At 38.6% G+C, this 23,916-nt stretch overlaps 1 protein-coding gene across 1 annotated transcript in view; it reads left to right on the top strand.

Annotated features, from left to right (window-relative positions):
* Positions 1-23,916, top strand: part of MAP3K5 (mitogen-activated protein kinase kinase kinase 5) — a 76,057-nt gene that overhangs the window by 39,759 nt on the left and 12,382 nt on the right. Inside the window, exons 12-23 of the mRNA XM_026844961.1 lie at positions 4,831-4,926; positions 6,266-6,347; positions 8,266-8,399; positions 11,534-11,661; positions 13,594-13,730; positions 14,330-14,435; positions 15,370-15,527; positions 16,005-16,182; positions 16,970-16,990; positions 18,150-18,327; positions 18,428-18,596; positions 21,542-21,727. Coding sequence (XP_026700762.1) covers positions 4,831-4,926; positions 6,266-6,347; positions 8,266-8,399; positions 11,534-11,661; positions 13,594-13,730; positions 14,330-14,435; positions 15,370-15,527; positions 16,005-16,182; positions 16,970-16,990; positions 18,150-18,327; positions 18,428-18,596; positions 21,542-21,727 — 1,573 coding nt within the window. The remainder of the gene's footprint in view (positions 1-4,830; positions 4,927-6,265; positions 6,348-8,265; positions 8,400-11,533; positions 11,662-13,593; positions 13,731-14,329; positions 14,436-15,369; positions 15,528-16,004; positions 16,183-16,969; positions 16,991-18,149; positions 18,328-18,427; positions 18,597-21,541; positions 21,728-23,916) is intronic.

Genomic DNA, 23,916 nt, shown 5'->3' with positions numbered 1-23,916 from the left:
AGCAGAGTATTGCAAGTATTTTCACAGGTGCCCTGCTCTAAGTGAAGCTCCAGGAGTCTTATTCTGGATCTGGAAATGACCAGTTGCAGAGTTTATTATGTAAAAATTAGCAGACATGGCCTGTTGAATTGAAGAACTATATTTTCTAAAAGTTGGTATTCACTTTATGCTAACTAAGATTGAATTAAAATAACCGCCAATGTTTCATGTCCTTTTACCTGAGTTCTGTCGCAGCCAGAAGCTGCCTGGTGCACAGAATATGTAAGCCAGCAAGTAACATGTGGATGGAAAGTGGAAGGATATGAGGGGCTGACAAGATAAGGGTGCCTTGCAGTATCCTAATTGCTTACCTGTTGTTGGGTTTTGATGTGAGTGTGTACGTATAGGGTAGGCTTGTTTCTGTGTCTGTTCATGGATATGGCAGCAAAACTGTTTCAGAGAAGGCCCATAAGGAGAGGAGTCTTGTCAATGCAGAGTGACCACAAAATGAAACTTGTAGATTGTTTGAGAGAGCAGAAAAGAGTCAATAGAAGAAGGAGGGGGAAAAAAAAGTTCCAAACTTCACAGATTCATGTGGAGTAGGTTAACACGGATTACTAAATCATAGGATCAGGAATCACATGTGCAAGACTGGCTTCACTACATTAGAAGAGAACAATGTTATGTTCAAGGCCACCTTTCTTTTCTTCAGCACGCTTTCCTCTGGGACAGGACTTGAGATAATGACAGAGACGGAGACTTTGCCATCTACTTGTTTGATTTCCGCAAAATGTTTTCTGTCTACTAGGGAGAATTCTTTACTGGATTGTGTGCCATACTGTCAGCAGAGAGCAGCCATATCTAAGCTAGTGGGTCTGCTCTGCTGGCCCAGGTTGAATGTAGCATGCATCCTGTTTGGCATGGTCCAGCTTTGCAATTTTTATCTTCTGATAGTAAGTAGTGTTCTACCACTGCTGTGACCTCTTTGGATCAATTAATCTTAGTTTCCTTTTTTTTTTTTTTTCTCAGATTTATCTATACTTTGTCATCCTGCAACTTTCAACTTTGGTGTTTGCTTTTAGTGTAATTAAAAAGGTCCGGAGATCTTACCTTTTTTTTTTTTTTTAATAGTTATTGCTCTGTTCTAATAATAACTGTTCCATACGCACAAAGCCGTTGCTATGTCTGCAGGACGTTTCTGCACAGATGGATGATTCTTTTTCCTACCAAAAAGTAACTTAAAAAAGCAAACTATCAATAGGCACAGAAATTCAGTCCTGTGGGATTCAGCTTATTTTGGGCAAAAATTGCAATGATACACTTAGTTCAGTCTGGTGTGGGTTTTGGTTACAGTATGTTTTTGTGTGCTTCTAAAAAAAGAAAAATAAAAAAAAAGTGTTTATTGTCCTTTTCTTTCCATTCCCCTCCCCCTTATTAAACCATGCTGTGGTCAGTACTGTTTCTGGTGTACCCTCCTGCATTTGTTATTTAAATTGTCAATTGTAATTTAATTTGTCAATTAAATTTCCAATCTGTTCATCTGGACAGATGTCCAAAACAACTTGGAAGACTTTACAGTGAGCCAAGAGTCACTGTGAATTCTTGGAAAACTCTCTGGCTGCCTTCGTGAGGAGCTGCAGGGGGAAATCTTGTATCATACACAAGTGTAAGACTGAATAAATTAGGGTGGGTTTGTTGGGTTTTTTCCCCCCCTTTCTTTCAAATATATGTGTGTTTCTTATCCCTTAATTTTCCAGGGTTTTTTCAGGTTTTTTCCTAGTTTTATGAAGACAGGTATTCTTTGGAGTGGGACAGCCTTCAGAACCAGGCCTGCTTTTAATCTATTTTTGTATCAAGACTATTTTTGGTTCCTTTGAAGGTCCTAGACTCACAGTGGTCTAGGAAGGGGGATTTCCCAGCTTCATGAGGAATCTCAGCTTTTATAGACTAGTAAGAACCAGCTTTAGAAGTACAGCTTTAATGTACAAGGCAGGTCTTTGTACATGATCTTGGGAGGCCTCCATAAATATTCACTGTATTACATAAGGAGACATCTAGCATTGAAGGGGCTAATGTTTTGGTAAATACTTCAGGGAAGTGACAGAGGGGTCATTTTTCTCTGTGCTATGCATTAGCTGGTATAATCAGGATCTTATTTAATGAGTAATAGAGTTCAGCTCTCAAGAATTGCAAAGGGACTTGGAAAGTATGTAGATCTCTGAGCAGTGTGCTAAACCACACTCTGGATGCAGGGAGTTGTAGTATTTGGGTTTAGCTTAAACTCATTGATTAGTGCTTTGTGTGCTGCTGTAAATAACTCTGCTTTTGTCATATGCCTTCCTGACCTCTTAAAGACAAATGTTTATTATTGAATTGGGCTAAAAAGTACTGTTAATCTTAAAGGTTTCATCAGAGTTTTTGGAACATGGCTGCTACCCCAAGGTGTTTTGCATCTTAGGTTATCCAGAAAAGTCCCTAGTGTTCTTCAGAGCTGACATCATATAAGCAAGAAGATATCATCTTTATTTTTCCAATTTAAAAATAAAAAAATAAAGTAGCAGTCTGAAGTTGGCTTTTTCTCAGTGTTTGGGACAAGCCCTGGATTATGAAATAACTGCTACTTGTGTTGTTTCTGTGGGAGAGCGCCTCGGAGGTCATGTTCATGAATGCAGTGTTAGAAACAGTGAAGAAAAATTGGATTCAGATTTGAATCCAGTTTTCTTGTAGCTTAAGAATTGACAACAAGGATGTTCGTCTTTCATCCCAAGTTCTCGGAGCTTGGATTCTCATCAGACTACTTAATTACAACAGTGGGAGGTGTCTATACTGCTACACTTCTAGAAAACAGACAGAAGTTTTACAGAGCTACTTTTCTGTGTTTGCTGCCAATGTTCAACATCTGCTGCTTCATCTGGAAGTTTTAGTAAGCAGTAGTTATAGCCCTTGCAGTATTTCTTATTGACTAAGAGGAGTTCTGGATGCACATGAGCTGGGCACAAGGCCATGCTACATCGTGCTTCCTTGTTTGTCTTCAGTTTCACAAATTCAGCCCCAATTCTGCCGTCATAGCAGTCAGTGGGTACTACGTGTGCCTAGGAACTGTCAGAATGAGGCATTTCCTGAACAGATTAACCTGTCTAATTTTATAACTTCGTGTTTTTTAGTCTTTCTTTTTTCACTCTAACAATTTTTTTCTTCAGGGAGGAAAGCAACATATAAGCAATGTAAATGCTCGCTTAAAGGCCTTAAATATTTATGAATTTGCCTGTCCTCTGTGTACACTTCACATTCTTACCCTTTTATTCACTGCTGTGTTAGTGGCTCCTGTGCATGTCAGGTTTAAACTGACAGTTTATTCAGTAAAATGTTTAAACTCATATGGAACTTGAAATGAATGAGTAATTCTGTTAATATCAGTTACTCCGTATCTGGAGAGTTTACCCGTATGCTTGAAAAACTTGAAATAAAAGTTAGTTTATAAACTGTGAACAGTGACTGTCTTCCCAGATGTGTACATTTCTTAGCACTTAAAAATGTTTACTAATGTAAAAATAAATGAGTTACCATACCTAAAACGAAATATTCTTATAATGAAACTCACCCTTCTCATAAGTAGCTTTATGAGAGGCAGCCCCCCCAGCTTGTCTAAAGTAATTTGTTTATCAAAAGTTACAGGTCTCTACAACAGAGGAACAGTAAAAGGAAGCAAGGATCAGACAAACTTAGACACCTGTTAAAGAATGAATATTACAAGAATTTCCTGATGTTTAAAGAAAAACTGTTAATCAAATCATCAATCCTTTGGTACAGTGTAGAATAGCATTCTACTTTATTGTGCTAGAAATTAATTAAAAACTGATGGCTATCTTGATCCAGCTGAAATAGATAGATTTTACTAGGACTGTGGTTTTTGGAGACTTAATTTGTCTTGGTTTCTCCAATACTGTATTATTTTCCTGTGTAACAGCTCTAGCCATCTTTTTTTTTTTTCCCTTTTCTAATATAGTAACAATCAATTATACTGCATCAGCTTGACACCTAGCACTCAACATGTGACAAAGTTACAGAAAGAGCTATTTCAAATAAAGTTTAAGACTTTCTGTAAGGAGCACAGTAATAACATGCATATAAACAAGTTCTGGTGAGTGAATATCTTTGCAAGAGCTGCAGCCTACTTGGGGTAGAAAAACTGACAACTCTACCAGAGTTTGTATCTCTTCTGCTCCTCTGTTGAGGCATCTATGCTTCCATAAGAAAATGGCATACATGCTCCTTCATTATCTTTGTTCTCCTCTTACAGCAGATAAAACTGAAGAAAGGTATTGGGTGGGCCAGGGTGGTAAAGTCTTTCACCTAATTTTTTGATGCTGACTTAATTTTAAAATATTTTATGGTACCAATTCACAAGGAACTGATCAGAAATTTTTTGTGTTCAGGATTGAGCACAATTTCTAAAGCACTTATGATTTGAGTTTTGATTTCAGCTTTCTAACAGGATCCTGAAAGGATGCATCATCCTGGCTGCAGGAGTGGAAATTAAGGACCTTACCTAAATGCACTGAAGACAAAAATGACTTGCATCAGTGGAAATAATTCTATTAACTTCTTTGTTCCCACTCTTCCTTGGACACTGTGCAGACTCGGGGGGGCGAGCTGAATGATAGCAAACAGCAGAATGTGAACTTTGGAGGATACAAGACTGTAATTTTACAATAAGGAAAAAACTATGGCTTCTTAGGTTTAATCTGGTGCTTTTCCATATTCAGTGGGTTGATCTGTATGGTTTGACATAGCTGGTAGAAGTCCAAATGTATCTTTCCAATAACATCTTCTGCTTGGCTGTTCTTTCAGCATTTCAAAGTTTGAAGAACGATGCTGTTTCCTGTATGTGCTGCACAACTCAGATGACTTTCAAATCTATTTCTGCACAGAACTTCATTGCAGAAGGTGTGTCTCACTGTTATTTCAGAAAAACACGGCTTGTAATGGGGTAGATGGTGTCTGCATGCACAACAGGGACTGACTGTTTCAGAACTATGGTGAAAGTTGATCTGAGCATCCTCAGTGATCACCATCTTTCATGCAAAAGAATACTGCAGTATCTTGGAGACTTATGAGGTTTGAAGGGTCAAAGTGCAAACTCAGACAAACATTAGAAACAAATATGATTACAAACGTAATTTTTTTTTTACACACTTAGTGAGATTACCTTTGTAATATTTATCATATTAAGGCTTGCTACAAGTGTTTGTTGCCCCCAGTCCAACAAAGCGTCCTGAACTTAAAATGGACTTTCTGAAGTGGGACATTAGGGGTAACAACATCTGGTCAAGGTTTCTCTTTTACTGTAACTAAAATTTTGTTTGTGATTAGGAAGAAGCACACTTCATTTTCTTTATGTTAGCATCATGTTTACATAAGTAAACATGATTATGCCAGTATCCCCTACAGTAAACTAGGCATGGGTTTCTTGTACAAAACTAGGGGTGTCTCAGTTTATCTAAACTATGTTTCTGCTCCATAAGCTTGAGGGCTGTGGTCTTGAATTGATCCAAAAGGCATTCCCAGAGGAAATTTAATATCTTCTTGTGCTAAAAAAGGCTGCAACTTCACAAAAAAATCACTGCAGTACTCTATATTAATGCCTGTGGCCACCTCCCAGCCCAATCCCTAGCTGCTTGTCTCATCCATTCTAGTTCATGTAGGTTCTTTTACCATGTTCATTCCCCTTTGTATCTGGGCACTTCTTAGAAGATGAGTAAGCCATACTGTAGCATGACATGGTATTTGCACTTGCATTCTTTCAAAGGGGTAGAAGTCATATATAATAGTGTGGGTTTTTTTAGTTGTAAAATAGACCCCTTTTCATTCAAGCCAAAACTTGAAGCTAGCCTTCCTGCACTACAGAAACTTTCAGATGTAGGCAAGACTTCTAGGCACTTTTCATGATGCTTCAGTGCTTTCATTAGAAGTGAAGAAATGGTAGTACAGGATGAGAATTTCACCTGATACATAGATTTTTGAAATATGAATGCCATCAATAATTTCAGACATCATGGATGCACATATAAAAGGAGTATGTAGAAGAAGTAGGAAAACTGCAGATTTTAGCTGTTAATTCTCCATGTAAACAAAAATATTTTTGTGCTTTTTGCCATCAGAGTTTTACACTGAGTTTATACTTACTATGGTCCTCTCGCTTTATTCATTACTTTAGAGAGAAACATTCTCTTTGCCCCCATACTGTCTTAAGTATATATTTGCCTTTTTTTTTTCCTCTTGACAGGTTTTTTGACATGGTAAACAGTATCACTGAAGAACTAGGGAAGACTACAGAGGAAGGGGAATGTGATGGAGACTCTCTGGAGGTAATTTCTTTTTCCCCCAACACACTAAGAATTTTGGGCTTCTAGTGTAGTATTTTACCAAAGGGAGTAAATTACTCATCCTTTCTCTGGAAGTAGTTAGACAAGTTATTGTTTACAGAATTTTATCCTCTACTGTTTATAAATGAATTATTCTTTTTGATGGTCCTCATGTAGTTTTTATAACCAGCATAGCTAAATCGCTCATATCTCAGTGTACTCGCTTGAGAAGGTACTCAACTCTGGAATTGTCCAGTCATGCTTATTACAGAGTGACTCTTGTAACAGTTACTTCAGCGTGTAATCATAGTCAGGCAGCATTAGCATCTGTTTAAATTTTAAGGACTGTTTGTTGTCTGTTTCATGCATCACTGGAATCGTGTCCGTTTACTTATTGGCAGGTCATCTGCACAAGAAGTAAGGATATAATTGGAGGAGGAGGAGGCTTGTCCTGGCTAGTAACCATCTGTAGGCAGGCACAGCAATGAGCAGTGCACTCGGATGCAATGATGATGTTGGTGCTACTGGGAGTCTGTTTATACCCTTGCCCACTAGCTCACACTGAAGTTTAGCGTGTCCTGCTTCTGCTACTGTCCCTGTTAGTCAAGTTACAGCTTGCCAGGGTATGCCATTACACCTCATTTCTATCTGAATGTACACATAGTTGAAAAGTGAGTACAGGGCCATTGGGTGCAGTGCAGTACTTAGGGTGTTTAGGCTTTCTTTTAGGAGGCAGGGAGCAGGGTAGAATATCTAAGCCAGTATCCTATCACATGAAAATTTGGTATCCTGAAGCTCTAGAGACATCCAGAACTAACTGACAGAGTCAGTGCTGCATAGTGAATGCAGGCAGCCCTCTGTCCCAGTTTTGGGGTAGGTATTTTATAATGCATCTGAAATTGGAGGTGGGACAAAGAGAAACCACTAGAGAGACTCCTGGGATAGAAAATTACCCTATAATGAGAACCTTAGGGTGCCTAATCTGTTTGTTTTAACAAAAAGAAAAGCAGTGGGTGACTTGATTGCAGTGGATAAGCATTTTTACAGGGAAAATTATTATGTGCTAATGGTCTCTTTAATCTGTTGAAGAAAAATGTAATTAGATAGTGACAGCAAAGAAATTTGAATTAAGAGGCACGACTTCACCATAAGAGTAATTAGTTGTTAACACAAAGTACTAAAAGTAGTAGTGGATTCTCTCTTATTAAAAAGATAGCAGTCTTTATTTGGAGGAAAATAAAAAATACTTTAACTAGGTGTAAGCTCCTGAATTTAGCATGGGAGTGAGCATGTGAAACTACATGTCTGCATTACACAGGAGGACAGATCAGATAATCTAATCTGATGACCATTGCTGAACAGGCTTTACTCTTTGAAATTCAAATTCGGCCAAAACCACGATTAATACACTGCAATCCCGATTAACCTCCGTTGGCACACTCTGCTGGCTGATCTGGCTCTGGCAAAACTGAAGTTGTGCTGGTTTTGGAATATGTGGTCAGGTCAGGAGAGCATCTGGAACAAATGAAGTGGATCCTGCCTTGCTTTCTGTGTCAGTGCGGGAGCTGAAGTTCTCCGCTTGGCGCAGGGTGCCCTCTGTCGCCTTCTCTTGTTTTTACAGCAGCTGCCAGCAGGTTGCCGATGCTGCTAAGACATGCAGGCGTGACTACACAGAACGGGCAAAGGCCAGCATAGCTTTACGCGCTTGCCCGAAATGGCTACCTTAGAAGCCAGTGCTTCCTGTACAGTCAGTGGAGAAATATGGGTGTGTCTGCCCGGTATCCAAATTGTCGTCCTGACGTGTTTGTTTCCTTCTCCATGGTCTGCAGAAAGCAGCTAACATCCTAGATGCCTTAGTTATGAGCACAGGGGCAGAGGGAATAAATCTAACCCCTGTTTCATGTTGTTGTTTGCTTTGCAGTATGATTATGAGTATGATGAAAGTGGTGAGCGAGTCATTCTGGGGAAAGGAACTTACGGCATTGTGTATGCAGGACGAGATCTGAGCAATCAAGTCAGAATTGCTATTAAAGAAATCCCAGAGAGAGACAGCAGGTATAGTAACTCTGTCTGATTCCAAATTCTGTGCATTACATTATTTCATCAGTAATGTGATCAACCAGTTTGCTGATCGAGGAGGACCTCTTCTGCAAAGCTGGCAATAAATTGTCTGTTGTATATAATGGTGTTCCCTATCTTTGTAACTAGACGTTTCCAAAATGTGGAATAGATTATGATCACCACTGAGAATTTAAATGTTTACTGGTTTTGGTATTAGCAGTTTATAATACTTTTCAAAAATATCGAAGTGCACAATCTCCCTCAAACACCTAGTGATAAGCCTTATCTATTTAGACATGTTCGTGCATGCTCTTATGAAAGCACTATTGAAATTCATGATTTGTGGCATCCTTTAACATTCTGAGCCTGAATTATTGATAAAGACATTTTCCCTTCCTGTTTGTGCATCATTTATTGTGAAGCCTCTTAACGTTAAAATAAATCATGTGGAATGATCTTTTTGTCCACATTTTTTTATTCACTCTTTATTTACATATTGCCCTCTCTCATCTGTGAGGGCTGCCATGTAAAGATCAGACACTTGATGTTATTAGTACTTGTATATCTGAAGGCTTCCAGTGTATCCTATTTTGAATACATGGATTTCCACAAATATTGTGATAAAAATGATAGCAAGTTTTGTATGTGCGAAGAAGAAATTTGTTGGTTGTACCAGCTGTGGTTAATAGAAAGATAGCCTGAATAGAGCAGTAACTACTTTAAAGGAAAAAAAAAAAAACAAACCACATAATAAAACCAAACACAACAAATCCCTTCATATTTTTCTTCTCTAATACACGTTTTAAAATAATTTTCAGTGGAAAAGGCTTCAGGTTTAATGTGCAAAGCATACTGAAAAAAAAGATTATTATAAAGTTGTTGGTCTTTCATCTAGACTTTCAAAAATATTTACAGGCTTCCAGAACAAATTTCAAGAATTATTCTTTTAATGGCAAAGTAAGGAAAACTTACTCATTTCTGATTAATTATAACCTGATCTTTTAGGACTTTGAAATAAATCTGTAGAAAGAAAATAATTAATCTCTGAAGTTAATTCTTAAATTTTCAAAGTAAAAAATACCATCTTTTGGATTCATAAGAAATAATTAAATTCTGAGTAGCGAGAAATGTGATGAGTTCTGTGCAAAAATCAGTGAGTCTTTGGTACTGCTGTATGTTAAATATAAGCTACTGAATAATTTACTTAATTTTCAGGAAATGTTAGACTAGAGGGACACATTCTGAAAGAAAGGGAAACATTCCTGCAATGCTTTTGCCCTCAAATGCATTTCCAGTACTACAAAATAGTACCAGTGGCCATATCAACTTTCCAAGTTAAAGTAAAATCATGTTAGGTAGATAATAAGATCTAACTTTCTAGGATTAGAATTTGACCTTCTCTATATCATTTAAAGTTTTCTAATGACTACGTTCTAAAATAATAAATGCCTCATCCCACTGGAGAATTTTCTTATGGCTTTTATTTTACTTGCTAAATTATTTTAGTTGCTCAAGACTCAACTGTGCAGTTTAAAAGTGCAGGTGGAGCAATTATAATGGTCTTGCTGTTGCTGCTCTGAATGAATATCCCATTAGTAGAACTCGGGAATATAATCTCTGATTTTTGCATTTCTGAATGACTAACAGTGTAGTCACAATCTTTACAGTCATGTGTGGAGAGGCAAGCCAAAACTCAAATTAGTTTTTAGTAAATAGACTTGGAGTTGCATAATCACACTTTTCATTAACCAAATACTTTTATTGTTTTCTGCAGCAGTTTTTTTCCAGAAGGCTTTTCAGATGCACACTTTTTTTTTCTTTTCTCTTCACTTTTTTTAAGAGTTCAGCCTCCACTTGTAGCTTGATCCTGCTGTTAGGATAAGCTGATAACTACCTGCCCCAAAAGGGATTGAAGCTCACAGACACTTTTCCCCCAAGAATTTCAGCTGCATTCATGCTTTGATTGCATTTCTGGCACTGGCACTCTGCTGGGTCCAGGGAGAGCTGACTTCTGGACTTGAGACAGCAGGAAGCTGCTCTTCCTCCCAATAAATAATAAAACAAAATTTTTTTTTCTGCCAGTTCATTAGAGTGCAAGAATGTACCAGTGTTGGTGTGAAGTCTGTGCTGAGAGCAGTAAAACTATTCCTTTTGGTGGCAAATAGCTGCAAGGTTGAGTTTGCTCTTACGTTTAGTACTCCCTCAGTATAAGCATATGAATATGACTTCCACTTACTCAAGGCTCTACAGCTCCTTCTTGCATCTGGACTGGCAGAAGCAGGTTTGTGTCCTTCATCTGTTTCAGCTACCCTGAAAGTCTGACTGCAGACGTTAGGGCTTTAGTGAAAATAGCCACCAGACCCTCAGCCTATTGCCTGTGTTTTGCCAGACAATATATAGAATGTGGCAGCTGACCTGCTTCCAACTCCCCATGGTTGGAAGCAGAGCGTTAGGGATGGCCCAGGGAACACGTCAGCTGCTGAGCTCTGGTGATGTTGCACACTGGAGAGGGATCTGGACTCCAGTAAACCTTCTTGGCAAAAGACTGCTGAAAAGCTTACATCTATCAAAAATATTTTACCTTGGACTAAATTACATCTGAAATTGTTTTGATCAGTTCTTTTGAATATTTCCTTATGAAATGATTCCTGTTTTCTTAGTCTGATAGCTACCCACTCTTGCTTTCAGATAAGACTCCTACTTTAATTAGAATTGTGATTTGTTTTCATCATTGAGGTAATTTTAATTATATACCAACTTTATGGTTTACTAGTTCACTTTGGCACTAGTCTGAATCTAACAGCTTGCTCAACCGTCTATTCTGTTTGAGTTAGGCTGGGGAGGAGTTAATTTTCCACAAATTTTGTTTTGCTTAGTCTATGTACATTTATGTGTGCATATGTGTACACAATATTATATACATTTTATATGTTATGTATATTTATATATGATTACATAGTTTTTTAGTATGTGGTGGTCACTATCACTGTTGTTAAATGCATCTAACAAATAGTCATTTTCAGTGTAAACACATTTCATGGAACCTAAAATAGAACTTCAGCTACTACAGTAAACACGAGAATTTCTTCCTGAAGGTTAGTACTGAATAAATGCTTCTTTCCTTCCAGGTACTCCCAACCTCTGCATGAAGAAATAGCTTTGCATAAGCATCTCAAACATAAGAACATTGTCCAGTATTTAGGTTCTCTTAGTGAGAATGGTTTTATTAAGATATTCATGGAACAAGTGCCAGGTGGTAAGTTGTGGGGGAGACTGGTTTGGTGGTTGGTTGATTTGCTTTTTAACATTTTAAAAGTATGAAAACCTACAATACTGCAACGAGATATTTCATGAAAATGTAATATTCTTTAATAACTCTTTCCTAAATTAATGGGGAAAACTGTGTCTTTAAAGTGCTTAAATCCTCTCATTCAGTATTTAAATGGGATGTGCTACAGTTACAGCTCAGACTATTGCTGTGGCAGGCGAGTTCCTTTTACCTACAGGTCAGTGGTGGGTTGACCCTGGCTGGATGCCAGGTACCCACCAAAGCCTCTCTATCACTCTCTCAACTGGCCAGGGGAGAGAAAAAAATAATAAAAGGCTCATGGGTCAAGATAGGAACAGGGAGAGATCACTTGCCAAGTACTGTCATGGGCAAAACAGACCTGACTTGGGGAAAAACTAATCTATTACCAATCAAATCAGAGTAGGAGAATGAGAAATAAAAGCAAATCTTAAAAAACACCTTCCCCCTTCTCTCTTCTTCCCAGGCTTACAATTTTCTCTACCTCCCCTCCTAGTGTCCCAGGGGGATGGGGGTTGTGGTCATTCATCACACATTGTCTCTGCCACTCCTTCCTCCTCAGGGGGAGGACTCCTCATATTCTTCCCCTGCTACAGTGTGGGGTTCCTCCCACGGGAAACAGTCGTCCATGAACTTTTCCAATGTAAGTCCTTCCCACAGGCTGCAGTTCATGAACTGTTGGAGCATGGGTCCCTCCCATGGGGTTCAGTCCCTTCAGGAACAGACTGATCCAGCGTGGGTCCCCCATGGGGTCACAAGTCCTGCCAGCAAACCTGCTCCAGCGTGGGCTCCTCTGTCCATGGGGCCATAGGTCCTCCCAGGAGCCTGCTCCAGCGTGGGCTTCCCACAGGGTCACAGGCTCCTCTGGGCACATCCACCTGCTCCAGCGTGGGGCCCTCCCCGGGCTGCAGGCGGAGATCTGCTCCAGTGCCAACCCCCATGGGCTGCAGGGCACAGCTGCCTCCCCGTGGGCTGCACCGCGGGCTGCAGGGGAACTTCTGCTCTGGCACCTGGAGCACCTCCTCCCCCTCCTTCACTGACCTGGGGTCTGCTGAGTTGTTTCTCTCTCATATTCTCACTCCTCTCTCTGGCTGCAGTTGCACTTGTGCAGCAACTTTTTCCCCTTCTTAAATATGCTATCACAGAGGTACTACCACTGTCACTGATGGGCTTGGCTTTGGCCAGTGGTGGATCTGTCTTGGAGCTAGCTGACGTTGGCTTTGTCAGACATAGGGGAAGCTTCTAGCAGCTTCTCACAGAAGCCACCCCTGCTACCCTCCTGCTACCAAACTCACCACACAAACCCAGTACAAGACCAGAGATAATCTGTGGTTATCCTACTAGAAAGACTGTAGCTAGTCTTAGATGGCTGAGGCCTCCTTGGGTACTGAACGCAAGAGAAAGGTGACTGATGATTGTTGCTTCTGTGTGAGTCAAAGGAACTCACAGCAGCCAGACACAACAAAAATCCCGCTTCTTGAGTTTAGCTTTTGAGACCCTGTGGAGTTGGTGTGTGTACAAAGACACGTATATGCACATCTGCCTTTTTACACTCTTTTACAACATTTCTCTGGGGCAACTTCTCTCCAGTCGTAGGAGAGAGGTGAGTGCGTTTATTTTTAAATGGGTACTGATCTGCCCGTTTGAGGAAGCATATGCTTGTCAGTTGCAGCTGAGGCCAGTGGAGATACTGGGACTCTTTTTAATTACTCAGGCCAGTGATGATACAAGTAAGCATTTACCTGGAGAGACCTTTGATTATAGGAGAGGTGCCTTTTCTTGGTTTGGGATTGGGTTTTTTTGTTACTTTTTTTCCTTTGGGGAAGAAGAAAGAATTTAATTAGATTTTTACTCTCACTTTTGTGCTCTCCAAAATTATAGGCAGCCTTTCTGCTCTTCTACGATCAAAATGGGGACCATTAAAAGATAATGAGCAGACAATTGGCTTCTACACCAAGCAGATTCTTGAAGGATTAAAATACCTCCATGATAATCAAATAGTGCATCGAGACATAAAGGTAAAAATTTGCAGAGAATTAAGTCTGATGTGGTTATGCAGTTACATAGCACTTTTTTTGTCCTGTAATGTAAAAACTTTTTTTCCGGAAGTCCTTCATTGTCACATACCCTCTGCTATTCTGAACTGTGGGTTAGGTAAGTCAACTGTTGTTGATTTGAATCTTCACCAACAAAATGTTTGGTTTTATTTTAAAAGATTTGACATATAGCCACTTAAGATGTGATAAAGTGGATTTTTTAAATTTCTGTTTTCAGTGACATGATTGAACTTTCATAAAAGCTTATTAGAAGTGGAGAAGACTGTGGATGGGATATTAGCAGGTTCTTTTCCAAGGAGATTGCTGATAAAAAAGTTTTTCCTCTCTTAGTGTTCTTTAACTGAATTCCTTTAGTAAGGGAAGTTCACTTTGAGGTGAAGTTTTTGACAATGGGCTTACATAAGGCCGGAACACTATTGCTTCCTCTTTCTTCTCCCCTTTTAAGAGCCTTAGGAGGTAATTGTTACTAAAAAGTGCACTGTAGAAACAGGCTATAGCAAGAAGTCTTAGATGAAGGGTAAGCAGAGAAAAATAACTGCTCTGAATGTTCTGCTCCTCAGGGTGATAATGTGCTTATCAACACGTATAGTGGAGTGTTAAAGATTTCGGACTTTGGAACTTCAAAGAGACTTGCAGGAATCAACCCATGTACTGAAACTTTCACTGGTATGTTCCCAGAGGAGACTCTCCTCACTTGGACTTGCATGTAGGGTCAGAATTCACAGCTGCTGAACTTTAATTGACTTCAAGTCAATACCAAAGGTTGCTTTGTATACCTAATCTTAAGCTATATACTGTACTTGTAAGCACTGTTCACTCAAGTCTCCACTTGAGACACATAGGTCCTCAACAACAAAAGAGCTGTCTGTCCTGTGTTGTCTTTGAGTCTGTCTCTTCTGTATGCATGGATTTTTCATCTTGCAGATTTGAAAGCTAGCTTTTTTTCTTTTATGACTGGCTCGGACATCCTGGCTTATCTCCAGAATTGCTTATCTGCAGAGCCCGTCTTTAACTTGCTCCTCATTCTGCTTGATAATTTGATTTGGATGTTAAATCATGCAGTGGCACTGCATTAAATAATTATGCAAAATGAGAAGTAACTGTTATTTTGATTCTGTCCTCCTCTCTTCCATTTCTGTTCTAAATGAAACAGGACGCAGAATGATGTGTCTGGTTGATTCCCTTCAAAAAAGTGTTCATATCACCTGCTGATTTAGGTTTAGATGCCATCTTTCATGTCATTTTCCTCTCTGGATGCAATTCTGAGGGATCTTCCTTATTTTCATCTTAATCTATAATACAGTAAATGAAAACTATTTGATCCAAAGTTCACTGAAACCTCTTAATTTTCATTGACTTTGAAAAGTGGTATCAGATCGGTAGATGATATCAGATGCTTTTAGCACAAGTAATATTTTGAATAGTATTTTGAGTTCTATGTAGAATGCATATAGAAATTTTTTAATGTTGAATCATGAATTTTTAAACTCTAGCAATACTGCTCACTCCTCAGTGATTTTGTTCCTCTTGTCCTTTAGTTTAGTTATCTGTTTGCATCATTAGTGCATCTAAGTAAAAAAAGTCAGTATGTTTTAAACAGGTACCCTTCAGTACATGGCGCCAGAAATCATAGACAAAGGGCCGCGTGGCTATGGGAAGGCTGCAGACATCTGGTCTTTGGGATGCACAATCATTGAGATGGCTACAGGGAAGCCCCCATTTTATGAACTGGGAGAACCACAAGCAGCTATGTTTAAGGTCAGACATCTTCCTTGTACAACTCAGACCGGCATTTGTAAACACAGGAAATCTTAGACTGTTTTGAAGAAGCTAGAAATAGAGATTGCAGGAAAAAAAGATAAAGGAAATGCTTGGTTAGTGAGGATATTAAGAAGAATGAGCTGATTCAGATGAGTGGGAGTGCTGCGTAGTTTTGAAGAGTAATGGAGCAGTAGCAGCTATTCAGCCTGGGTGTTTAGAAAAAAAAAAAAAAACAACTGAGAAAAGCAGTTTTCTGTTTTTTTGAGAGTACTTGCAATTGTGGGTTTTTTAAATGTAATTGTACAGTTTGTAATAGCTTTCTTCTCTGAATTAATAAACTGGTCACAGAGGATAATATCAAAACTTGAGAACAATATACAACTTTTACTATCTAAACACTTTTTTTTTAAATGCTATTTAGTGTTTGGGAAAAGAACAGTATTAGGCCATTGTTTCTCCCTTTATTTGCCTCAGGTGGGAATGTTTAAAATACACCCAGAGATTCCTGAATCTATGTCTGCAGAAGCCAAGGCTTTCATATTGCGTTGCTTTGAACCAGATCCTGATAAACGAGCTTTTGCTCATGAACTACTCATAGATGAATTCTTGAAGGTTTCAAGCAAAAAAAGAAAGTCTCCATCAAAGCTCTCAGGTAAGCATTTCTAAACTCAATCTGAAATTTTTCTCTTGTTGATGATACCATTTCTTGAAACTGCTGATTTAGTCTTTCAGATGAACACAGCAGATCTCCATCCCAGGTGAACATTCAGTTGTACCTTCTGTTCCAGCAGCTGGCTGCAGAAACACTGTTGTAGCAGAATTCTGTTATCACATTGTCACAGACTTGATTTATATAAATAGTTCTAATAAGGTTTCTAAAAGTCTGTTTATGGCTTTGTGCAGCCTTTGTGATTGTTTTGTGTTGTTTTTCTTTTTATTCAAAGAATGTGTGCATAGAGTGCATTCTGTGTAAGGTTAGAACATGCTCTTGAGCCTCAGGGGAGTTTTCTATGTGACCAAAATAATCTTTGTCCCATAGAAAATGTGCATGCAACACAAAATTTTTGTTTCATGTACTCGTTTCCTGTAACATTCTAAATTATGAAAAGTAACAAAGGAATTTTGAGAGTATGAATGACATATTCTATGTGTGTACATAATATACAGAAGATGTTTTCCTATGTAAATTTTAGCATGATAACTAAAAGAAATAAAAATACCAAGTAAAGGAGATAACATTGGAAGATCACTTCTAATGTGGTTTTCAGTCTTCCCAGATTAAAATTAACTTTAAATTGCAATAAATTACATTTCTAGAGATTGCAGATGGGAGAGTGTAGATAGTCCATGAAAATAGGAAGTTATCCTTTAGACCATTCTTATTTTCTCAGTTAATTTCAGCACATGTAACTTTCTCTTTTTTTCCTTTTCTCTCACAGTTCTTTCAGCTAACACAAACGGTGAGTTTTAACATACATTTCTATCAAAACTGTCTAGATACTGTGGTTATCATTCTGATATAATTTGTAACACTAAAATGTTGCAAAAAGAAGTGGACACAGTTATAAAAATAAGTGACCTTACTCTCTTAGGAACCTCTTAATTCATTGTGCAAATTTAAACTACTAATTGTAATCCTACCGGACTGTGGCTTAATTGCCTAGGCAGGTGGGTAATACAGGTTTAGAGAGCTGTGGTGTTGGTACAGGGCAATTTAGAGGAAATCTGAACAGGAAACTGAACGTCTGTTTTATAGTAGCAATAGAGCCAAGGTTTGTAGAGAAAGATAACCTAGATTTTTTATTAGACTAAAATCTATAATTGGAAAAAGCAGAATGCATTTGAGGCCCCTTGTCAGGCCTGGGTACAGGATACTTACCTATTTTGGGAAATGAACTGGGGAGAGTGGGGGGAAGTGAATAAAACCCCAAACAAGCAACAACAACAACAACAACAACAACAACAACAAACCCCAAACCCAAAAACCAAATGAACAAACATAGTTACCTTCATATTGAGTACCTATCAAAGTGCATTTTGAAATGTGCACATGTGAAAGAGGTATAAATGTTTTCTTAGAGCAGTAATGTGTACCCTGGATTTAAAACCAAAAGTTCTGATTTAACATGCGTGTTTGTTATGAATCAAAGACAATGAAGTAATTAAACTTGCACAAAATAATCTGATAATGTCAGTGTTATTTATACATATATGTATTGTATATAAAACAATATATTTTTATATACACACATAAAATTAAGATCTTGGAAAGTGCTTGGATGACTCAATCTGTAGAAACATTTTCTTACTGCTCAGAGTTGCATGCTGATGATACAAGATGCACATTCACTCCAGTGGTGAAGTTTAAGTGACCTTGCAAAGAGCCCAGCATTTCCATATCTCAGGAAGCTTTTGAGTAAAAATGTAACTGAAAGATAACTCTGTTCAGAAGAATAAGCTTTAGGAGTTTCTTGTCAATTTTGTTTTAATTTTTTTTTATTATTATTGGTATGGGGGAAGATAGGAGCCTTTCTGTTTCCTCTGAAAGAACAACCTTTTCACTTCAGAACTGTGATGGCATTATTAAATTCTAATTTCTGAATATTCCTATATGAATAGAGTATCTTCGGAGTATATCCTTACCTGTCCCTGTTCTGGTGGAAGATACAAGTAGCAGCAGTGAATATGGTTCTGTCTCGCCTGATACAGAATTAAAAATCGATCCATTCTCTTTCAAAACAAGAGCCAAATCCTGTGGAGAAAAAGATGGGAAGGGAATCCGGTCCCTTTTTTTGAGGTAAAGAGCTATCTGGTATTTATGTTACACAGTATATTAGGAATGTGTGCACTGGAGTGGTTTTTAGAAAGTTTCTTTTCACTGAGGGTCTTTCTTTCAGTATCCCAGATGAAAATTTTGAGGATCACAGTGCACCTCCTTCACCTGAAGAAAAAGATTCTGGGTTTTTCATGCTGAAGAAGGATAGTGAAAGGAGAGCCACCCTTCACAGGATATTAACTGAGGACCAAGAAAAAGTTGTGAGGAACTTGATGGAAGCTTTGGCTCAGGTAAAGTAATTTCAGAAGGCAGCAAAAATTTATGGAATTGGAAGACTTACATGCAGTTACCTGGAACTTTTGAAATTACACAGTAAAGAAATTTTAAAAATCTTATTAAACTAGAAAGCATACACCATTTAAGCTTTCACAGTTTAGTGTTTTGTTTGAACTGTTAAAAATAGGCTTTAAAATTGTTTATGCTGCATGACATATGCCTTTTCTGTTGTTTGTAAATACTATATGTATACCTGGATATTACTGCTGGCCAGACAACAGAAAAGCATGTTTTCATGATACTGTATTTTGCCAGTGATTTTCAAATGGGGCTAACTGAGGCTGTTCAGGTCAACTCATGTAAGATAAATCATCCTCAGGAGGTGATTACTTTGCCCCTCCTTTTAGAGTTCTATCTTATGGCTGACTGGTTTGATGGAGAGATGTTTAGGTCTTTTGGCCTACTCTGGCCTTATGTTAGGTTACTGCATAGGAAAAATGGGGCTGACTGGTACACCACTGCCTTACAGCTGTTGGCTAGAAGAGGGTGGTGGGGCTAGGGAGAAAATAAATTGCACCTATTCCTCACCACAGTTAGGAGCATATATGGAGAGAAGATGGAGTAACAGTAAGAGCTACATCAAACAACTAAATAATTGCAGAATGACCTTTTGGCGCTCCTTTGTGAGGATGATTCATGGTGATGTATCGTTCAGGATAACACTGAATAAATTACAGGTCATGACCACACTGCTAAATGTTGCAACACTGTTACTGGATGACATGATTTTTTTTTGTTCTTGTTTGTAATGTGTCTGTTAGTGGTTAATTGACTTACCTCATTCTCAAGGCTAAGCATTGCTTGTTGAAAATGTTTGCATAAAACGCGACAACTCATCTTCTAAAGATAGTACTGTTTAGAAACTGATGCAAACCAGTATGATTCTTATGCACGTACTACAGTTAATGTAATTGGAAATTGCTGCCCTACCAATAAAAAGAGCCTGTAACTCTTGGTGGGGGGAGGGAGGAACCCACAGTTGTCCTGGTAACTACAGAAAGTGTTAAAGTAGAAGGCAGTCAGAGATGCCTGTGATCTGTGCTTTGCTGGAGTGTTGCTATAACAGACACAGCTGTTAACATGTGTAGGAAAGGAATCGGTGATTGTGAGAGGTTAAAACTCAGTCACAAAGTCCAGAGAGGGTGCTTCGTGTTTCACACCTTCCTCAGCTGGGTCTGGAACAGCCCAAGAGAGGAACAGCTGCGGAGTTGTAGAGCAAAGAGTTCAAAGCATACGTGTGTGGAACTGTCTGCCTTTCAAGGGGATACAGAACTCTGACTCTCAAACAATGTTTTCCTCCCTTAAGAGAAGGACCCTGGCCGAAGAGTAGGAAACTTACTCAAACCCCATTAGAATGTGGTAGTAACTGCAGTTAAGGGGAAGTTGAGTTGGCTTCTTATGTCCTGCTTAAATGCAAGAAGTTACCAATAGATGGAAGCCTGACTTGCTTGTTAGGCCTCATCAGGATTTAGCCTTTGATAGTGCTTTTCACAAAAACTTTTCATAAGAACAATTTCAATAGTCATTGGCTGGTGGGGGCTAGTGGAGGAAAATGACCCTCCCCAAATGTGTTATTGTTTCTTATTAGGGAGCCATACTGGTTGCCCAGTCCCCAGCATGCCTTGATGGACTTGGACCTTCTAGTCCAGGGCTACAGTGTGGTGTGTGTGTCCATCTATCTGCCCTAATGGCTTTTTAATTACTTAAAAAGTAGATGAGCAGGACAGAGTGAGGCATCTACTTCAGTATAGCCAATCATTAGGTGAATTCTCTAAATCAAAGCAGACCAGAAGCTAGGATCTTTCATCTTGGAGTTGGGTGCTTCTAGTCAGTGGAATGTTTGACAGCTCTAGAGGTTTTTTCTTTTTTTCATGTTTTCTCTCTCAAATAATCAAATTGTCTTTGTTTTATCCTGATCAGAATTACTTAACTATAGCTAAAACCTCAGTGTAATTGGCAGATAGTTCTTGATGTCTGGACAGCTGTAACATCCATGGCATAAAACTGTCAAATGCAACAGAACTGAACACTGTATGTCCTTCTGTTGTGAAAATCAATGTTAGATATCTCTAGTCTATATAAATAATTACTTCCTTCAGAATAAGCATCTAATACTTCATGTTGAACACCTAATATGGTTTTCTATCTCTGGCTTAATTTTTAAGGTTTGGAATTGAAATTTGTTTTCAGTTGGCATAACTTAACTTTAGAGAGTAAACACAGTCCTTTGCTTTCTAGTTACTTATGCTGGTTATTCTGATGAGAGCTTTTTGTTACTTTGGTAGCTTATGCAAAAACACAAAGCTTTTAAAAATAGGCATAGGAATATTTCTAATAGAAAGGTGAGAGTTTTGTAGGCCTGCCCTAAGAATAGGTATGGGTAGAAGTCCCATGTCAAGGGAAATTATGTAGGAAAGAACTAGTCTCTTTCTGAGCCTTCTGTGTAATTTTGACTAATCCCTTCTTTTAAATGCTGCTGTGGGACTTTGTTGTCTCTCAGAGGCACTCTGAAATTAGAGGCACTGCAAAGTACATGTTTGTTTGCAGTTAAAAGTAATTTGTAGTATTCAGTGCATAGTATATTTATTCATATGTCTTTACTCCTGTACAATGAGACATGCCAACGAAGTGTGCATGGATACTTCAGCAACTGTTATAAAACAGTCAGCTGTGTGCTCCTCAAGTAATCTGCATTACCAGGGAGCTCAGCAGTAGAGCTCTGTGTTGCTGATGTCATGCTGCTCCCATTATCTGACCTGCAGCTGCACCTTTCCCTTAACCATAGCAACAGTTTCTGAAAATCTGTATTGCTAACTGACATTATTGGCTGAAGTCCTTCTGAGTGTAAGTTTCAAAAGATGACTATGAAAACTATTTCTTTTCCTCTCTCTTCTACCAGGGAGCTGAAGAACCCAAGCTAAAATGGGAACATATCACAACACTTGTTTCTAGCCTCAGAGAGTTTGTACGGTCCACCGATCGTAAAATCATCGCAACCACTCTTTCAAAACTGAAACTGGAGTTAGACTTTGACAGCCACGGTATCAGTCAAGTGCAGCTGGTGTTGTTTGGTTTTCAGGATGCTGTAAGTTGTCATTTTTACTAAGAACTTTGTACACCAAAACTGCCAAAATAAAAAGCTAGAAACCAGAAGCAAACAGAAGTTCATTAACTTCCACCCAGAGTTACTGAAAAAATATTTGGGGGGTTTGGGCCTGTAATAACACTGCAGCCCACAGCCATGACTTGCTTTGGTTGCCATGTTATCCTTTGGCAGGACACAGACCCTGAACTCAACTGCTGAGATCTTGCTGATTAAAGATCTAGAAGGTTCAGCACGGCTGGGTAAACATTTTCCTGCTTTAGCATTATGAGAACCTTTTTTTAAAAGCCTTTAAAATCATTTTGAAGGGGTTTCTGAATGTCAGGCTTATCCTACATAAATGCATATCTCTTGAACTTGACTTCTCTTATAAAATAATATATTAAACCACTCTGCCTGGCTTGTAATACTGTATTGCATTCTTATTCTAGTGGGTTTGGTTAGTAGCAGATTTCTGCCAAACTAGACGTTTTCATTTCAATTTATAGTAAGCAGGATAAGGAAGAAGGAAAAAAGGTTAATTTTCTTTCAGTAATTAATGCAGAGTTTATTTATGTTTTCCTACAGTGAGGAACCACACACACAGAGATACACTTTAAATAGCTAGCTTACCCAAAGCAAATGTTTTTTCTTCGTAAGCTATGTATTTAAATGTTACTTCACAAGCAATTAGGCTTAATGATTAAGATGAATAACCAGCGTGGGAGGGTGCAGCTGTGCTGGGCATCACTTGTCCAGACTCATGTCATGTAGTAAAAATGAAATGACAATCCAAGTAGGCATTTGAGGTGGATGATTTTGTTAACATTTAAACCTGGGACACTCTGACGAGTAAAAGAGCTGTCAGGAAGGATTGCGTAGCATGTAAATTGTTTGTTGCATAGACTACACTGACAAGAATTAGATGATGTTTACCAAAAAAACCCAAAACAACTGTGTGAAATAAATCTATAAAAGAGAGGTTTTTACCAGTCAAAGCTTTCTCTTTGAGTCTTCACTTCTGAGTACACTTCAGGTCTCCGTTTTATTTAGCCTCATATTAATACTGTTTTGACACTTGGAAGAAAAACCTAAACATACAAGGTCAAGAAAAAAATTGAAAGGGGAGAAGTACAAGTATCTGGGTTGGTTTTCTGATAGAGATGTTGCTGGGCATCGGTGGTTCAGTGGTAATTGCCTAAGCCATGTTCTTTTCAGTGAAAATTTTACCATCTTCTGTCAACTTCATCATTAGAAGCTGCTGGTTTTTAACAGATGTCTCTTTTCATTACTATCTCTCTATTATTTAAGATAGCCCACAGAAAGTTCAAACAAAATTTTGGCTTTATATGTGGCCAGTCTTAATTCTTTTGGACATGTTCAGTAGTAGAACACTGAAATCCAGATCAGTATTCAGGCAGCTGCTGCCCAGCTGTGAGGCCCCTGGGCTGCTGACGGCTCTCCTGGTCCGAGCATGGTGTCTAAGTGCCATCTCGTGGCCACTGACAATAAAACTGAGGAGACAGGTACTGTGGTGGGTTGACTCTGGCTGACACGTACAGGAAAAGACCTATCCAGTTGCTTCTTCACTCCCTGCCAGTGGGATGATGGAGAGAATCGGAAGGGCAAAAAGGGAGAAAATATGTGGGTCAAGATAAAGACTGTTTAATAAAAGGTAATTCCTGCTGGTAAGCCCAGATGCTGCTGCAGTGAATTCTGTGCACAAAAATAGTCTGAAGTAGTTTCTTTGTGGAGTTCACGTGTGGCTGTTCACTAGCTTGAGTTCATTCCCCAAGAATAACTCTAGAAAAGAACAGCAAGTTCTGCCTTAATGGAAACAAAACATAACACCATTCATCAGCCATACACAGCATATGTGAGGGAGAGAAAAAGCAGAATGTTGGCAACAAGCTCAATTTTTTCAGACCTTCCTTGAAAGGGCATCTGAAATCAAGACTGACCTTAATTTGCATCACTGTTGTTCTGAAATTAAACTAATATAAGTGATCAGTGACAGCTAAACAATGATCACCATTTAAATTAATAACTTGCAGTACTATGGAATTCTGATACTATCACTAATATTCTAAGCACTTATATTTTAAAAGCAAAACAATACATACTGTCACAAGTAGGTTAGTGTCTCCTGATGTCCAGACTTACCTGTTTGTCTCTAATTTTAGCCTGCCCAG

This window comes from Athene cunicularia (assembly GCF_003259725.1).
Source record: "Athene cunicularia isolate RWA chromosome 3 unlocalized genomic scaffold, athCun1 chr3_part1, whole genome shotgun sequence".
Taxonomy (NCBI): domain Eukaryota; kingdom Metazoa; phylum Chordata; class Aves; order Strigiformes; family Strigidae; genus Athene; species Athene cunicularia.
Note: the sequence above shows the minus strand (reverse complement) of the source record. Positions and strands in the feature narration are given on the sequence as shown.